Source organism: Thamnophis sirtalis, unplaced genomic scaffold (assembly GCF_051295495.1).
Source record: "Thamnophis sirtalis isolate CommonGarterSnake01/CBP01778 unplaced genomic scaffold, rThaSir2_p1.2 scaffold_2, whole genome shotgun sequence".
Taxonomy (NCBI): Eukaryota; Metazoa; Chordata; class Lepidosauria; order Squamata; family Natricidae; genus Thamnophis; species Thamnophis sirtalis.
The window spans coordinates 24098758-24110339 of record NW_028261382.1 but is presented as its reverse complement, the minus strand read 5'-3'; the positions used below and the strand labels follow the sequence as shown (position 1 = coordinate 24110339).

Genomic DNA, 11582 nt, shown 5'->3' with positions numbered 1-11582 from the left:
AAATTTTCTGACAGAACAATCAGTGGAACAGAAATTGCCTCCAGAAGTTGTGAATGCCCCAACACTAGAAGTCTTTAAGAAGATGTTGGATAGCCATTTGTCTGAAACAGTATAGGGTTTCCTGCCTAGGCAGGGGGTTGGACTAGAAGACCTCCAAGGTCCCTTCCAACTCTGCTATTGTATTGTGTTGTGTTGTATATAGACAGCTACATGGGGGAAGCTCCTGGGTGCCTGAACTGAGCTTCTCAAAGAATTTGACTCAGTCAGTCAGTCATAAGCCTGGGAGGTCTCAGCTGGCCCAGAAGCAACGTTTGGGCAGCAACCCCATGGCTCCTTGAGCTGCTCTGGCTGCCGGTGGGATTCAAGGGGCTGCTTATCTCCCCTAAAGCCAGCCAGGCTGTTGCAGGACTGCCTCTCCCATCACTTCTGCTCTGCCCCCCCAGAGCTGCTGGGAGGGCATACTGTGGGTCCCTTTCAGCAGACAATTTGTTGCCATGCTTTCCCTCTGCCTGTGCCTGCCCCATCTGTGTGGTCCTGATGCTGGCATCCTCCCATAAGGCACCAAAGGCCTGCCTGTGCCTCTATTCAAGGCCTCAGGGGAAGCGTGCTGGCTAAATGTTGCTCTCCCAGTTTGGGACTACTGTTTTAACCTGGGATTTGGGGGGTTGGAGTATGAAATTGTTGGTTCTTCAATCCGCCCAGAGTTGCTGGAGTGGGACTGGCTGTCATAGAACGATGTTTGTGCAGTGCAGTGGTGCATGGCTGCAGAGGCAAAAGAAGCTCCTCTAATGCACAGACATTGCCTGAACACGACAATATTCTTTGGGGTTAGTGGTCTGGAGTACACCTCATTTGCTCCCCTGGCTGCCTGTTTCACAGTTATTTCTAGGAGAGAAGGACAAGGGAGAGGGTTCTAGTCAGGTTTTCGGATTTATTCATGATATATGTATTCAAACTTTTTCTGTTTTAATCATTATTTATTTTTGTTTAATGAAGTAGGAAACATTAGTGATTAGCTGCTCTGACAGATAAAGATTAAAGATTTGTTCTGTAATCATTAGCTGATATTTTTATCATATTTTTATTCATTTGCTAATACTATTGTTGATTTGTATTTATCACTGCATACTATATACTTATTTGTTTAATGCTTACTTGGAAATGCCAAAAACACCCATCTCCTCCTACAATGCCAGCAAAATACCTGTTTAGTGACACAGAAAAAACCCCAATGCAGGAAGCCACTCACCTGATAAACCCTCATAAACATCAAGCCAAAGAAGCACCCCCTGAATGAACCAGTCACGCATACATAAGCTACAATGATTTGTTTACTTGTGGGGAATTCCATATCAGGCTTGCTGGATTTGGATTTTTTGTGTGTGTGTCAGCAGTTAAACAGGTATTTTGCTGGCATTGTGGGAGGAGGTGGGTGTTTTGGCATTCCTGGTCAGTCCTCCATCTCTCACTTGCAGCAGAAAAAGACGCAGAGTAAGATTTGAGGGCACTGTGCCTACCACATTTCTGTGCCTCTTATTCTGGGACATCTTAACTGAGCAGAGTTAATTTCAGTGATTGAAGCAGCATATAAATACATGCATATAGAGTAGCTTCAGGTTCAAGCGAAAAACAATCCATGTTTAAAATATTCCAGCATCCAGAAATAAGGAATGTGGCTGATTGACAAAATACAAATAATTTAGATTCTGATATACAAACCATAATAAAGAAAACCAAATCCAGGAAGAGCAGTATGCGTAAAGCAGGCTATAATTTTAGAAAACAAAATTGTGCATTTTTATCTAATAGCTAGTATGCCCTTATAGAGCGCTTATTCATATACTTTCCAGGGTCAGGGAACATCATTAACAATCTTCTATTCTTGAAAGAGTCATGTTCTTTTTTTAAAAAAAACACCTGGCTACCAGCATTGCAATTCTTCCTTTGTAGAAGAGTACAAACAAAACAGTTGCTTTGAAACCGGTCAAGGAAAGGTTAGGTTTACACAACAAACTAATCTTCAACTTTATCCATGTTAGGAAACCAGAATTCCTGTCACACAAAGTACTATGCCCAAATAACCAGACCATGTTTTTAACATAGCATGTTGCTTCATATGAAAACCTGCCAAACCAGAAACTGTTGACCCTCACCTTAGTCAACCTGCCAGGGGAAGCCAACCTGTGATGAGGCGATCAGTGTCTGCAGCCAGCATGCGGCAATATGCATCCCAAAAGGCTGATCTTAGCTGACTTGGATCAAGGCCAGCCAGGAGGCTAGTTAGAAAGGAACTGTGGAAACTAGAGAAGGTGCTTCTGGAGTTGAGCTCCCTCTGCTGTGAAGTAGGTGCCCCCCCCTCCTGCATTTCTCCTCAAGACCCTCCACATGGTCAGCCACAGTCCCAGCTGTTTTCATGTTAGCATCTTTTACTTCTGAAGAGCTTGGAAATTCGGCTCCACACAAAGAACTCCAAAAAAACTTTCTCTGTGAACTTGTTGATATTCACAAGCAACTAGGTAGTCTCTGAACAAAGCCCCACCTCAGCAGGAAACCATCCCTTGGCCTAGAAGCAGAACTGAGTCAGTTGATATTGGAAATCATGTCACCCGGCAAGGTAAGGTCTCCATACCACAAACATACATTAATAGATTGGATCCTAGGCCTTGCTACAATGAACTCTACCACACAGGAAGTGGCCTGTCCCTCACCTGCTGAGCACCATCATCTGCTCTCTGGCCTGGAAACACCCATTAACACAGCAAAGCTGGTTGTTAAAAGGATAGACCCTGATCTCTGCCCTGACCCAGAAGGCTGATGGTCATTCTCTTCCCCTCACCAATACCAGGTCAGAGATCTACCTACGTAACCAGACAATTACAGCAGGCCAGAGTTTGGCACCTGGTAGTCTGTGCCCAAGCCACTCAGCCTGGCTTCTCATGATGGCTCACTTCACACATAAAATAAATGACTGGGTTCCCACAACATCCTCAGCCATAAACTCTCCCATTGTGGGATGAAATGCTTTTGCATTCTGGCTATATCAGGGAAGGCAAGCATGCCCATATCTGCAAATAAAGGAAGAATGTGAGCAATTTGAGAAAAGAATTTCTGGCAGGAAACTGAATATCAGAAATGTTACCGTTTCTCTAAACAGGACTAGGTTTTTAAGCAATCATCTGAAAGAACTGAAACATGGGGACTGTGGAATATGCTTCTCTCTTCTACCTTTCATTTATCTCACTGTTGAGACAATTCTGAAACCTACTTGGGCATGCACAAATGGAAAATGTGCTTTGTTTCACATTTAGTAGAAAACTGCCTAGTTTGAAAGGTGTTCTTGGAATCTCTCAAACATTTTTGTTCAAAAGTTTGGAGCTCTTCTAACAAATAAATAGCAGCATTCAGAAATAGCTGCTCTTCTGTTTTTCTCCGGGGCCACAAGAACAAGTAAAGCTCATGCTGAATACACAATCGCAGAAAATGTGGTAATGGTGTGCTTTCCTTAACACTAAACAATAGGAACATAGTTCTGCTCTGAAATCACGTTTGTATAAAAGTGTATGATCAAGAAAGTCCCCTCCCTCAGTCCCAGCACCACAGCCAGCCAAATGACATGAGTCTTGTCAAGTTTTTTAAAGAAACCATCTTAAATTACTCTATTTCTCCACTGAGTGATTCAACTGCTTTCAATATTCCTTTTAGTTCACACAGCATCCTTACAAGATTGGAATAGCATTGTGTTGCATGTGGCTGGAGAGATCCTAGTTTTGCTCTACTAATAAAATATTGTAATCTAAATGGATTATTGTGCCTGCACTAAACAAATTTTAGTCCTTCCTCATAAAAATAGACATTCAATAAGGAATCAAGAAAGGAGACATATGGACTTATTCCTTTTCTTTATTTATCCCAAACTTTTAATAAGTTGCTAAATTATCCTCTCTCTCGCAGTGCCTAGAGGTTGTTAGGGGCTGGATGGGGAGCAACAGATTGAAACTAAAGCCTGGCAATACTGAGTGGCTCTGGGTTTGGGGTTCATTGACTGAGGGAGAATTTCCATATTTGGCCTTGGATGGAGTGGCACTATCCCAGACCCAGTGCATAATCTAGGGATTTTTCTAGACTCACAACTCCTGCTTGAAGAGCAGGTGGCGGTTGTGGCCAGGAGGGCCTTTGTGCAACTGTGGGTGGTACGCCAGTTATGCACTTTCCTGGACCAACAGTCCCTACTCACAGTCACTCATGCCTTAGTCACTTCCTGTCTTGACTATTGCAGCACGCTCTACATGCGGCTGCCCTTGAAGAGCATCCGGAAGCTCCAGTTTATGCAAAATGCAGCTCACATGTTTTTGTGCAGACCCCGGTGTGTACATGTATCACCTCTCCTGCAGGGACTGTCACTTGATGGTCACATCTACCCAATGCATCAGAGTAGGAAACAGGGAATGTTGCGGGTTCCATCTCCGAGGGAGATACACCTGGTGGGACCCAGAAAGGCTTCTTTGTGGTAGCTCCCTCTCTGAAACATCATTCCCCTAGAGATTAGAATGCCCCCCCCCCCTCTAATACTCTTCCTGAAGGCGCTGAAGACCTGCTTCTGCCAGTGGGCTTGAGGAACCCAGAGCGGGGTGAAGCCCATTAAATGACTTGTTTGATCTGCTGCCACTGGGGTGTGTGTGTATGTGTGATATTGTGCTATATTAATTTATTTGATTCTTTTTGTTAGTTTTTAATGTTTTAAATGTGGTTTTATATTCTGTAAACCGTCTTGAGTCATCATGGGTTAGTAGGCAGCAATATAAATTCAATAAATAAATAAATATTTTTACTATAATATTAAATATTTTCAAGGGGGAAAAAGTGTACACCCACCCAAATACACATACAACTCTTCTGATAGGTCTGGCCCTTCGATTAGGATGATGGAATCACTCCAAAATATAATCCACACTGAAATCCACCTAGGCAGGTAGCACAGCAGTAGAATTTGAAACTTGGGGGGGGGGGACCTTGCTCTTTTAAATATTGGAAATTCTTGGATTTGATCTTTGCCCCTTTGCTGGATTATATACGACTCTTTACTAATCCATGACACCCATTAAAGTACCTTATTTGGTTTGGAATCGAAACCAGTTGAAATGGAAAATGTGATTGCTGCAATTCTTCCTTGCCAAGTATACTTTATTATTCCCTCTAAACATATGTCCCGCTGTTTCCAGATTGGTGAATAATTCCTCTTTTTTCGGTCAGAAAGATGTTCCTTCGCAACCGACTGGCGGTCCCATCCACGAGCCGATCCTTCTGTCGGGCACAAGAAATAAGCCTCCCCCCCGGCCCCGGGGTTTAGGCGCTTCCATTCCCTGTTACCACAATACGCGAGCTTGGCATCCGGACTCGAAAGCCAGAGCGACACGGCGAAGACTCCGAGGGCCGCTCCAGGAGGGAGACAAAAGGCAGAGCCCACCGCCGCCCCGCCACTTAAGCTCCACCTCGGAAGAAAGTGCGCAGGCGCAGCTACAACGGAAGGTCGTCGGGGGTCCGCCCCCACGGACCCCGGAAGCGGAAGTGGCCCAGAGCAGCCGGAGGCGGAAGGCTGTCGTCCGTCAGTTCTGTGTTTACGCGCGGCGGACGAGCAGCCGTCTTTCCTCGTGGCCCGGGCCTCCACCGTCACCATGTCGGGCTCCAGCAGCGCCCTCATGAAGCAGCCCCCGATCCAGTCCACGGCGGGGGCCGTGCCCGTCCGCAACGAGAAGGGTGAGGAGGGGGCGGAAGGGGGGTTCTCGGCGGGGAGAGGCGGTGGGGGAGGAAGAGGGGGGTGCTGGGCTCAGCTGGAAAGCCTGAACCTCGCCCGCCTCTTCCAGGGGAGATTTCCATGGAGAAGGTGAAGGTGAAGCGGTACGTCTCGGGGAAGCGCCCCGACTATGCGCCCATGGAGTCCTCCGACGAGGAAGACGAGGAATTCCAGTTCATTAAGAAGGCCAAGGAGCAGGAGCTGGAGCCCGAGGAGCAGGAGGAGGAGCTGGCCAGCGACCCCAGGCTTCGCCGCCTGCAGAACCGGGTCAGCGAGGATGTGGAAGAGAGGTAAGTGGCAGCTGGGCTGCCTGGGTGAAGCCTGGAGGCTTTTTTGTGATCCAGCAGAGGCAGAGAGAGGAAAATGGCCTTTGTCTTCCAGGCTGGCAAGGCACCGCAAGATTGTGGAGCCAGAAGTGGTGGGGGAGAGCGATTCTGAAGTGGAAGGCGAAGCTTGGCACGTGGAGCGTGAGGACACCAGTGAGGAAGAGGAGGAAGAGGTAGACGATGAGGTATGTGCAGGCGGAAGAGCCAGGTGTGGTGTTGGACTGCATCTTTAGAAATGTAGGGGGATATTTTGGCATTGTATCCAGTAGCCCAGTGTTCTGACTGGGAGCATCTAGAATCTTGGCCATTTGTCCTCAGCTTTTGCTAGCGATTCCAAGAGTTGGATCTGGACTATTTGACATGTAAAAGTCCTACACCTGTGTAATTTTAATATAGCCATAAATTGATATCTGACCGGTTGGAATGGGGTAGGGGATACATGGACCCATGATAACCTTTTCCCTTTATCTCTCCTTAACAGGAAATTGAACGTCGACGTAATATGATGCGCCAACGTGCTCAGGAACGCAAGAATGAGGAGATGGAAGTGATGGAACTGGAAGACGAAGGCCGTTCTGGGGAGGAGTCTGAAACTGAGTCTGAATATGAGGAGTATACAGATAGTGAAGATGAAACTGAACCACGTCTCAAACCTGTCTTCATTCGCAAGCAAGTTCCATTAGTTAAGAAAAGGAAGGGGAGGAGGTGGCAGTGGGCATTGATCTCTTGAGCCTGAGTGTTATTTCACAGCTTTTCTTTTTAAATGTTGGTGGCATATAATTACAGCTCCACTTTGCATACCTTCCAAGGCATTTTTCTTGCAGCGATGGTTGTGAATTCTAAGTTTTCTTCTAGAAAAGATTTAATTTGGATATTATTCAACTTGGCACAAATATCTGTTGCAGAAAGGACCGAATCACAGTCCAGGAGCGAGAAGCAGAGGCACTGAAACAGAAGGAACTGGAACAAGAGGCCAAACGTATGGCTGAAGAGAGGCGCAAGTACACTCTGAAGGTATTTGGAAAGGAAGGAGCAGGTGATTGAGACACAAGGAATGTGGTCCTTCAGGAGGCTTACCTCCCCTATATTGCTGCAGATTGTAGAAGAAGAAGCCAAGAAGGAATTGGAGGAGAACAGGCGATCTTTGGCAGCCCTTGATGCTTTGGATACGGATGATGAGAATGATGAAGAAGAGTATGAAGCTTGGAAAGTGCGAGAATTGAAGCGAATCAAGCGAGATCGTGAGGAACGTGAGGCGTGAGTATAATCAGAACTTTGATTATATATATATAGATAAAATGTTAAAACCTTCTCTCCTCACAAGAGGGGGTAAACGAGGATGATTGTTGATGTCAAGTTTTTTTCTGTGCCTGATTCTTTTTAATCCATCCCACTTCCCAGTGTGGGTTTCCAATGCTACACCTTCTGATGGAGGGGCCACAGCCTTTGTAAACAGCTCTAGCGTCTCCCAAAGTAGCTTGTTCCATTGTCAAACAGCTGATCAGTGTGAAGTTTTCTAACCAACTCCTTATAATTAAATCCATTAGTTATTATTTTTCTAGATAGAACAATAATAGTGAGCATATCTACCCCAACCACATTATAGTCCTTCAGAATTTGAAGGACTATATTTGAGGACAGGTTTTTTTTTCTGTCCTAATGGTATTTATTTAGCATGTGATGAGAATATGACAGAACAAGTAAACATAAACTCAATCCACATAATTATATACAAAACCCTAGGGAAGAGGCAGTGGCCTCTCATAATTGGATGTCCAATTCAGCTATCCAGGCATTCGTCTGGTATTGCTTCATGCAGAGAACTCATATTGTAGGCAGTCTTCCACAATACATTTAACAGTTTGCATATTTGATACTGGACAGAGGACAGGAAGCATGAGATCACATGAATGCACAACAGTGTCAGCATTCCTTGACAATTCTGATTGTTGTCTTTAGGGAGGAATATGTGACCTTATATGACCTTGCTTAACTTCCAGTTTCCCCATTGACTTTGCTTTTGGGAAACTGGGAAGGAACATTGAAATCATTATCATGAGACCAGAAGAATGCTGCAATGGGCTTTGACTCTTCTGTAGTTTTCTAAAAAATTAAACAGATAGCGACCGTTACAAGGAATCTTTGGGCAGTCTTGGTTGAAATGGCTTTCCAGCAAATATCTGAGTAGTTGAAGTCTCCCACTGTTATTAAGGCACTTCTCTGAAAGTTCTGTAACATGGTCCAGAAAAGAACGATCCAGATTTTGTGGCTGGCTGACATCTCCACAGTAATAATATACTTTTATTTTGTTGCCAGATGCTTTGACTGGGCCCTCTATGCTCATTTCCTCAGTCTCTGCTTGTGTTCCCTTCCTTTACATATGATGCCTCTCCTTTCCCCCTCCCCTTTTTGATTCCATTATACCCTCACTCCCAACCCCCTTTCTTGAGTGTGTATCCTCAGAGCATCCCAGCTCAATGGTTCTCCTACCTATCTTTTCTTGAAAACTGTTAGTTTCAAGGGCGGGGGCCAACTATTCCACTTCTTCTCACAGTCAGGAAATTCTTCCTTATGTAAACTAGGCTGGATTTGTAAAACTTCCATTCTTGTCCTACCCTCCCATTAGCCTTCTCTTCTTTAGGCTAAAAATACACAGTTCTTACCAGCACTCTTGTTCAGGATTTTGCATCCAAGCCCCTCACCATTTTTGTTGCCCAGCATCCCTTTTGTATTGTGGCAAGCAGGCTTGGACCTGGTGTTCTACTCCAAGATGTCTTATCAGCACTCATTCTTGGTGCTTCTTGTTTTATCTGATTCTTAAGCCACTAGTTCCTTGCAACTGTATAGATTAAGTTAGCAGCTTAATTAATAATTACACTCTCAAATGTGTCACCTTTCTAGACAGTTCAGGCTTCTCATTTTTCTTCTGCTTTGAGCTATTGTAGCTTAATAGAGGATTCATAAGTCAGTTTGCCAAACTGCACAAAAGTCTGCAAGAGATTTATTCAGTTTCTCTAAAAGGACCGCAGAGCTGCTCGTGCGCTGGAAATAATTGCTAAACCTTATTTCTGGTAACAAGGATGGCAAAATATTGAATACAGCAAGTATAAAGGCTCTGTGGGGAGTCAGTCTAGGTAATTGGCTTGGGAGAGAGATCTCCCAATCAAGCTACTTAATTCAAGGTGGTTTGAAAATAGTCTGCACCAAATGCCAAGCATGCCAGGGGTCATAGGGCAGTCAACTCCTAAGCATCTTGGTCTGGAAGTATTAAAAAGGTGCAGATGGTTCCAATCCCAGAGAATAGCATCATGGGTAGAAAAGTTTCATGACATGGTTATTGATTGTTCCTTTTTAAAGTTGCAGTTTCTGCTTTCTCGGAATAACCAGATTTTTCTCATCCAGTGTGATGAACTAGGAATAACAAGTGGGAAATCATAAGGATACGTTGAAGCACTATGAAATGGTATATAAGTCTAAGTGCTATTGCTATAAGTTGCATTTTATCTTGCACTTTATCCATCTCTTCAGGCTGCAACAATAAAAGGCTTCCATATGCATAAGACTAAATCAGCAGTTGGTCAAGGGCTGTAATAGTGATGCCTGATCTATAGGCCGTGTCAGTTCTGGGTTCCACAGAAACTATCAAGGGGAGTATTATAAATCCCATGATATGATATTACTCTTGGGTGTTAAAAGAAAAATCTTACTCTTGTTGTCAGGAACACAAAAGTAGGCTGTTGTAATACTGGACAAGCCCCATGGCTGCTTGGCAACCTTCCATAGCCAAGGGGATCTGCAAGCTGCTAAAAGTCATTTATCAAACATCAGGAGGGACAGAGAGTATGGCTGAAGCAGGGTTTTTATTCTATATAGGTTGGAGAAGGAGAAAGCAGAGATTGAACGGGTACGGAATTTGACCGAGGAAGAACGCCGGGCCGAGCTCCGAGCCAATGGCAAGGTCATCACCAATAAGGCTGTGAAGGGCAAATACAAGTTCCTGCAGAAATATTATCACCGCGGTGCCTTCTTCATGGTAAGCATTTTGCCCCAAAACTGAGAGGATCAAATAGCTGTTCAATAGCCAGACCTGCCTTTTGTCATCCTTGTATAAGTTTTGTCAATATTTCATCCCCTCTGCAAAATGGAACATTGGGGGTCCTTTTCCTATGCCCAATAGTTCTCAAACTTCCCTGTGCTCAGGTGTGCTCTTGCTTCTTCAGGATGAAGATGAGGATGTGTACAAGAGGGACTTCAGTGCACCAACTCTAGAGGATCACTTCAACAAGACAATCTTACCTAAAGTCATGCAGGTAAGTGGGAAAGGACCCGGTTGCGAATTGAGGATAAGCTTTGTGGCTCCCACCAGCATTCTCTGGGCAGCATCAGTGCCAGGTGAGCAATTCTAGAGACCTCATCTCAAATCCTTCCCACACTTTCTTCTCTTTGCAATCCAGGTGAAGAACTTTGGGCGTTCTGGACGGACTAAATACACCCACCTGGTGGACCAGGACACAACTTCCTTCGACTCTGCTTGGGGGCAGGAGAGTGCCCAGAATACAAAGTTCTTCAAGCAGAAGGCAGCTGGCGTGCGGGATGTCTTTGAGAGACCTTCTGCTAAGAAGCGGAAAGTGACTTGAATGGATAAGGATCATCCAGATCCCTCTTTTAGCTCTGGCTCAACTACTTTGTTACTTGGGACCACAAAATATTTTCATTGGCTTGAATCGATTAAGCTGGTGCTGGCTCAGTGTAATGGACTCTCCTTTAGATCTTTTGCAGTCCCATTTCTAATTTTGACTGACTGTAAAGAAAACTTTTCTTTATAGGAACACTGCTTATATAGCAGGGGAGGGGGACGGACGACAAACTATTCATCTGAATTTAAGAGTGAAAAGTGCCCTTATCCTAGTTGTTTGCTAATCTGATCCTGTCATACAAAAATACTTTTAACTAAATCTGTATTGCTCCATACGCATTAAAGATAGATATGCCATAGAAAAAGGCTGGAAAGCAGCTTTCATGAAACATGCTAAGCCATTATTTGTTTCTATAATTTACTAAATGAACCATATGAACATCATGCAAACAGTGCTTGTGTGAAGCCAGTTTGTCTTTAACAGGGAAAAAGCCCACTCCTTGTTCTGCTCTTATTGATAGAACAGTGGCAACATTAGAGGATTGTTTGCAAATAAAATAACATTAGAGCTGATACAATGTAACTTATACAAATTCACTTTCCAGATAACATTGGATTGTTTCATTTTTATTTTGGAATCTGTTAGACTCCAGTGCCAGGGTTGATTTTTTTTAGCTGCAGTTTGGGAAACAGGCGGTGGTCTAGCCCCACTGAATTTGGTAAATCACCACTAAAAAGGGTACAAGTAATGATAAAAGTTGGGAATAAAGTTTATTTTTCCTATCTCCAGATGTTCCTCTTTACCTTGAAAAGATCAGTCACAAGAATC

The 11582-nt window shown here is 44.3% G+C and overlaps 1 protein-coding gene across 1 annotated transcript; it reads left to right on the top strand.

Moving 5' to 3' along the window:
- Window positions 1–5581: 5581 nt before the first annotated feature.
- Window positions 5582–11538, top strand: MFAP1 (microfibril associated protein 1). Its single transcript, XM_014062131.2, has 9 exons — window positions 5582–5754; window positions 5862–6081; window positions 6173–6302; window positions 6599–6786; window positions 7023–7131; window positions 7214–7374; window positions 9991–10150; window positions 10338–10427; window positions 10572–11538. The coding sequence occupies exons 1-9, from the start codon at window positions 5673–5675 to the stop codon at window positions 10752–10754; spliced, it is 1323 nt and encodes a 440-aa protein (XP_013917606.1). The 5' UTR covers window positions 5582–5672; the 3' UTR covers window positions 10755–11538.
- The last annotated feature ends 44 nt before the right edge of the window (window positions 11539–11582 follow it).

Bases quoted from the DNA above. Each gene is read 5' to 3' on its own strand.
- MFAP1 (XM_014062131.2), top strand. From the start codon at position 5,673: ATGTCGGGCTCCAGCAGCGCCCTCATGAAGCAGCCCCCGATCCAGTCC. The intron at 6,082-6,172 runs GTAAGTGGCAGC...TTTGTCTTCCAG, and splicing joins AGCGAGGATGTGGAAGAGAG to GCTGGCAAGGCACCGCAAGA. The intron at 7,375-9,990 runs GTGAGTATAATC...TATTCTATATAG, and splicing joins GATCGTGAGGAACGTGAGGC to GTTGGAGAAGGAGAAAGCAG.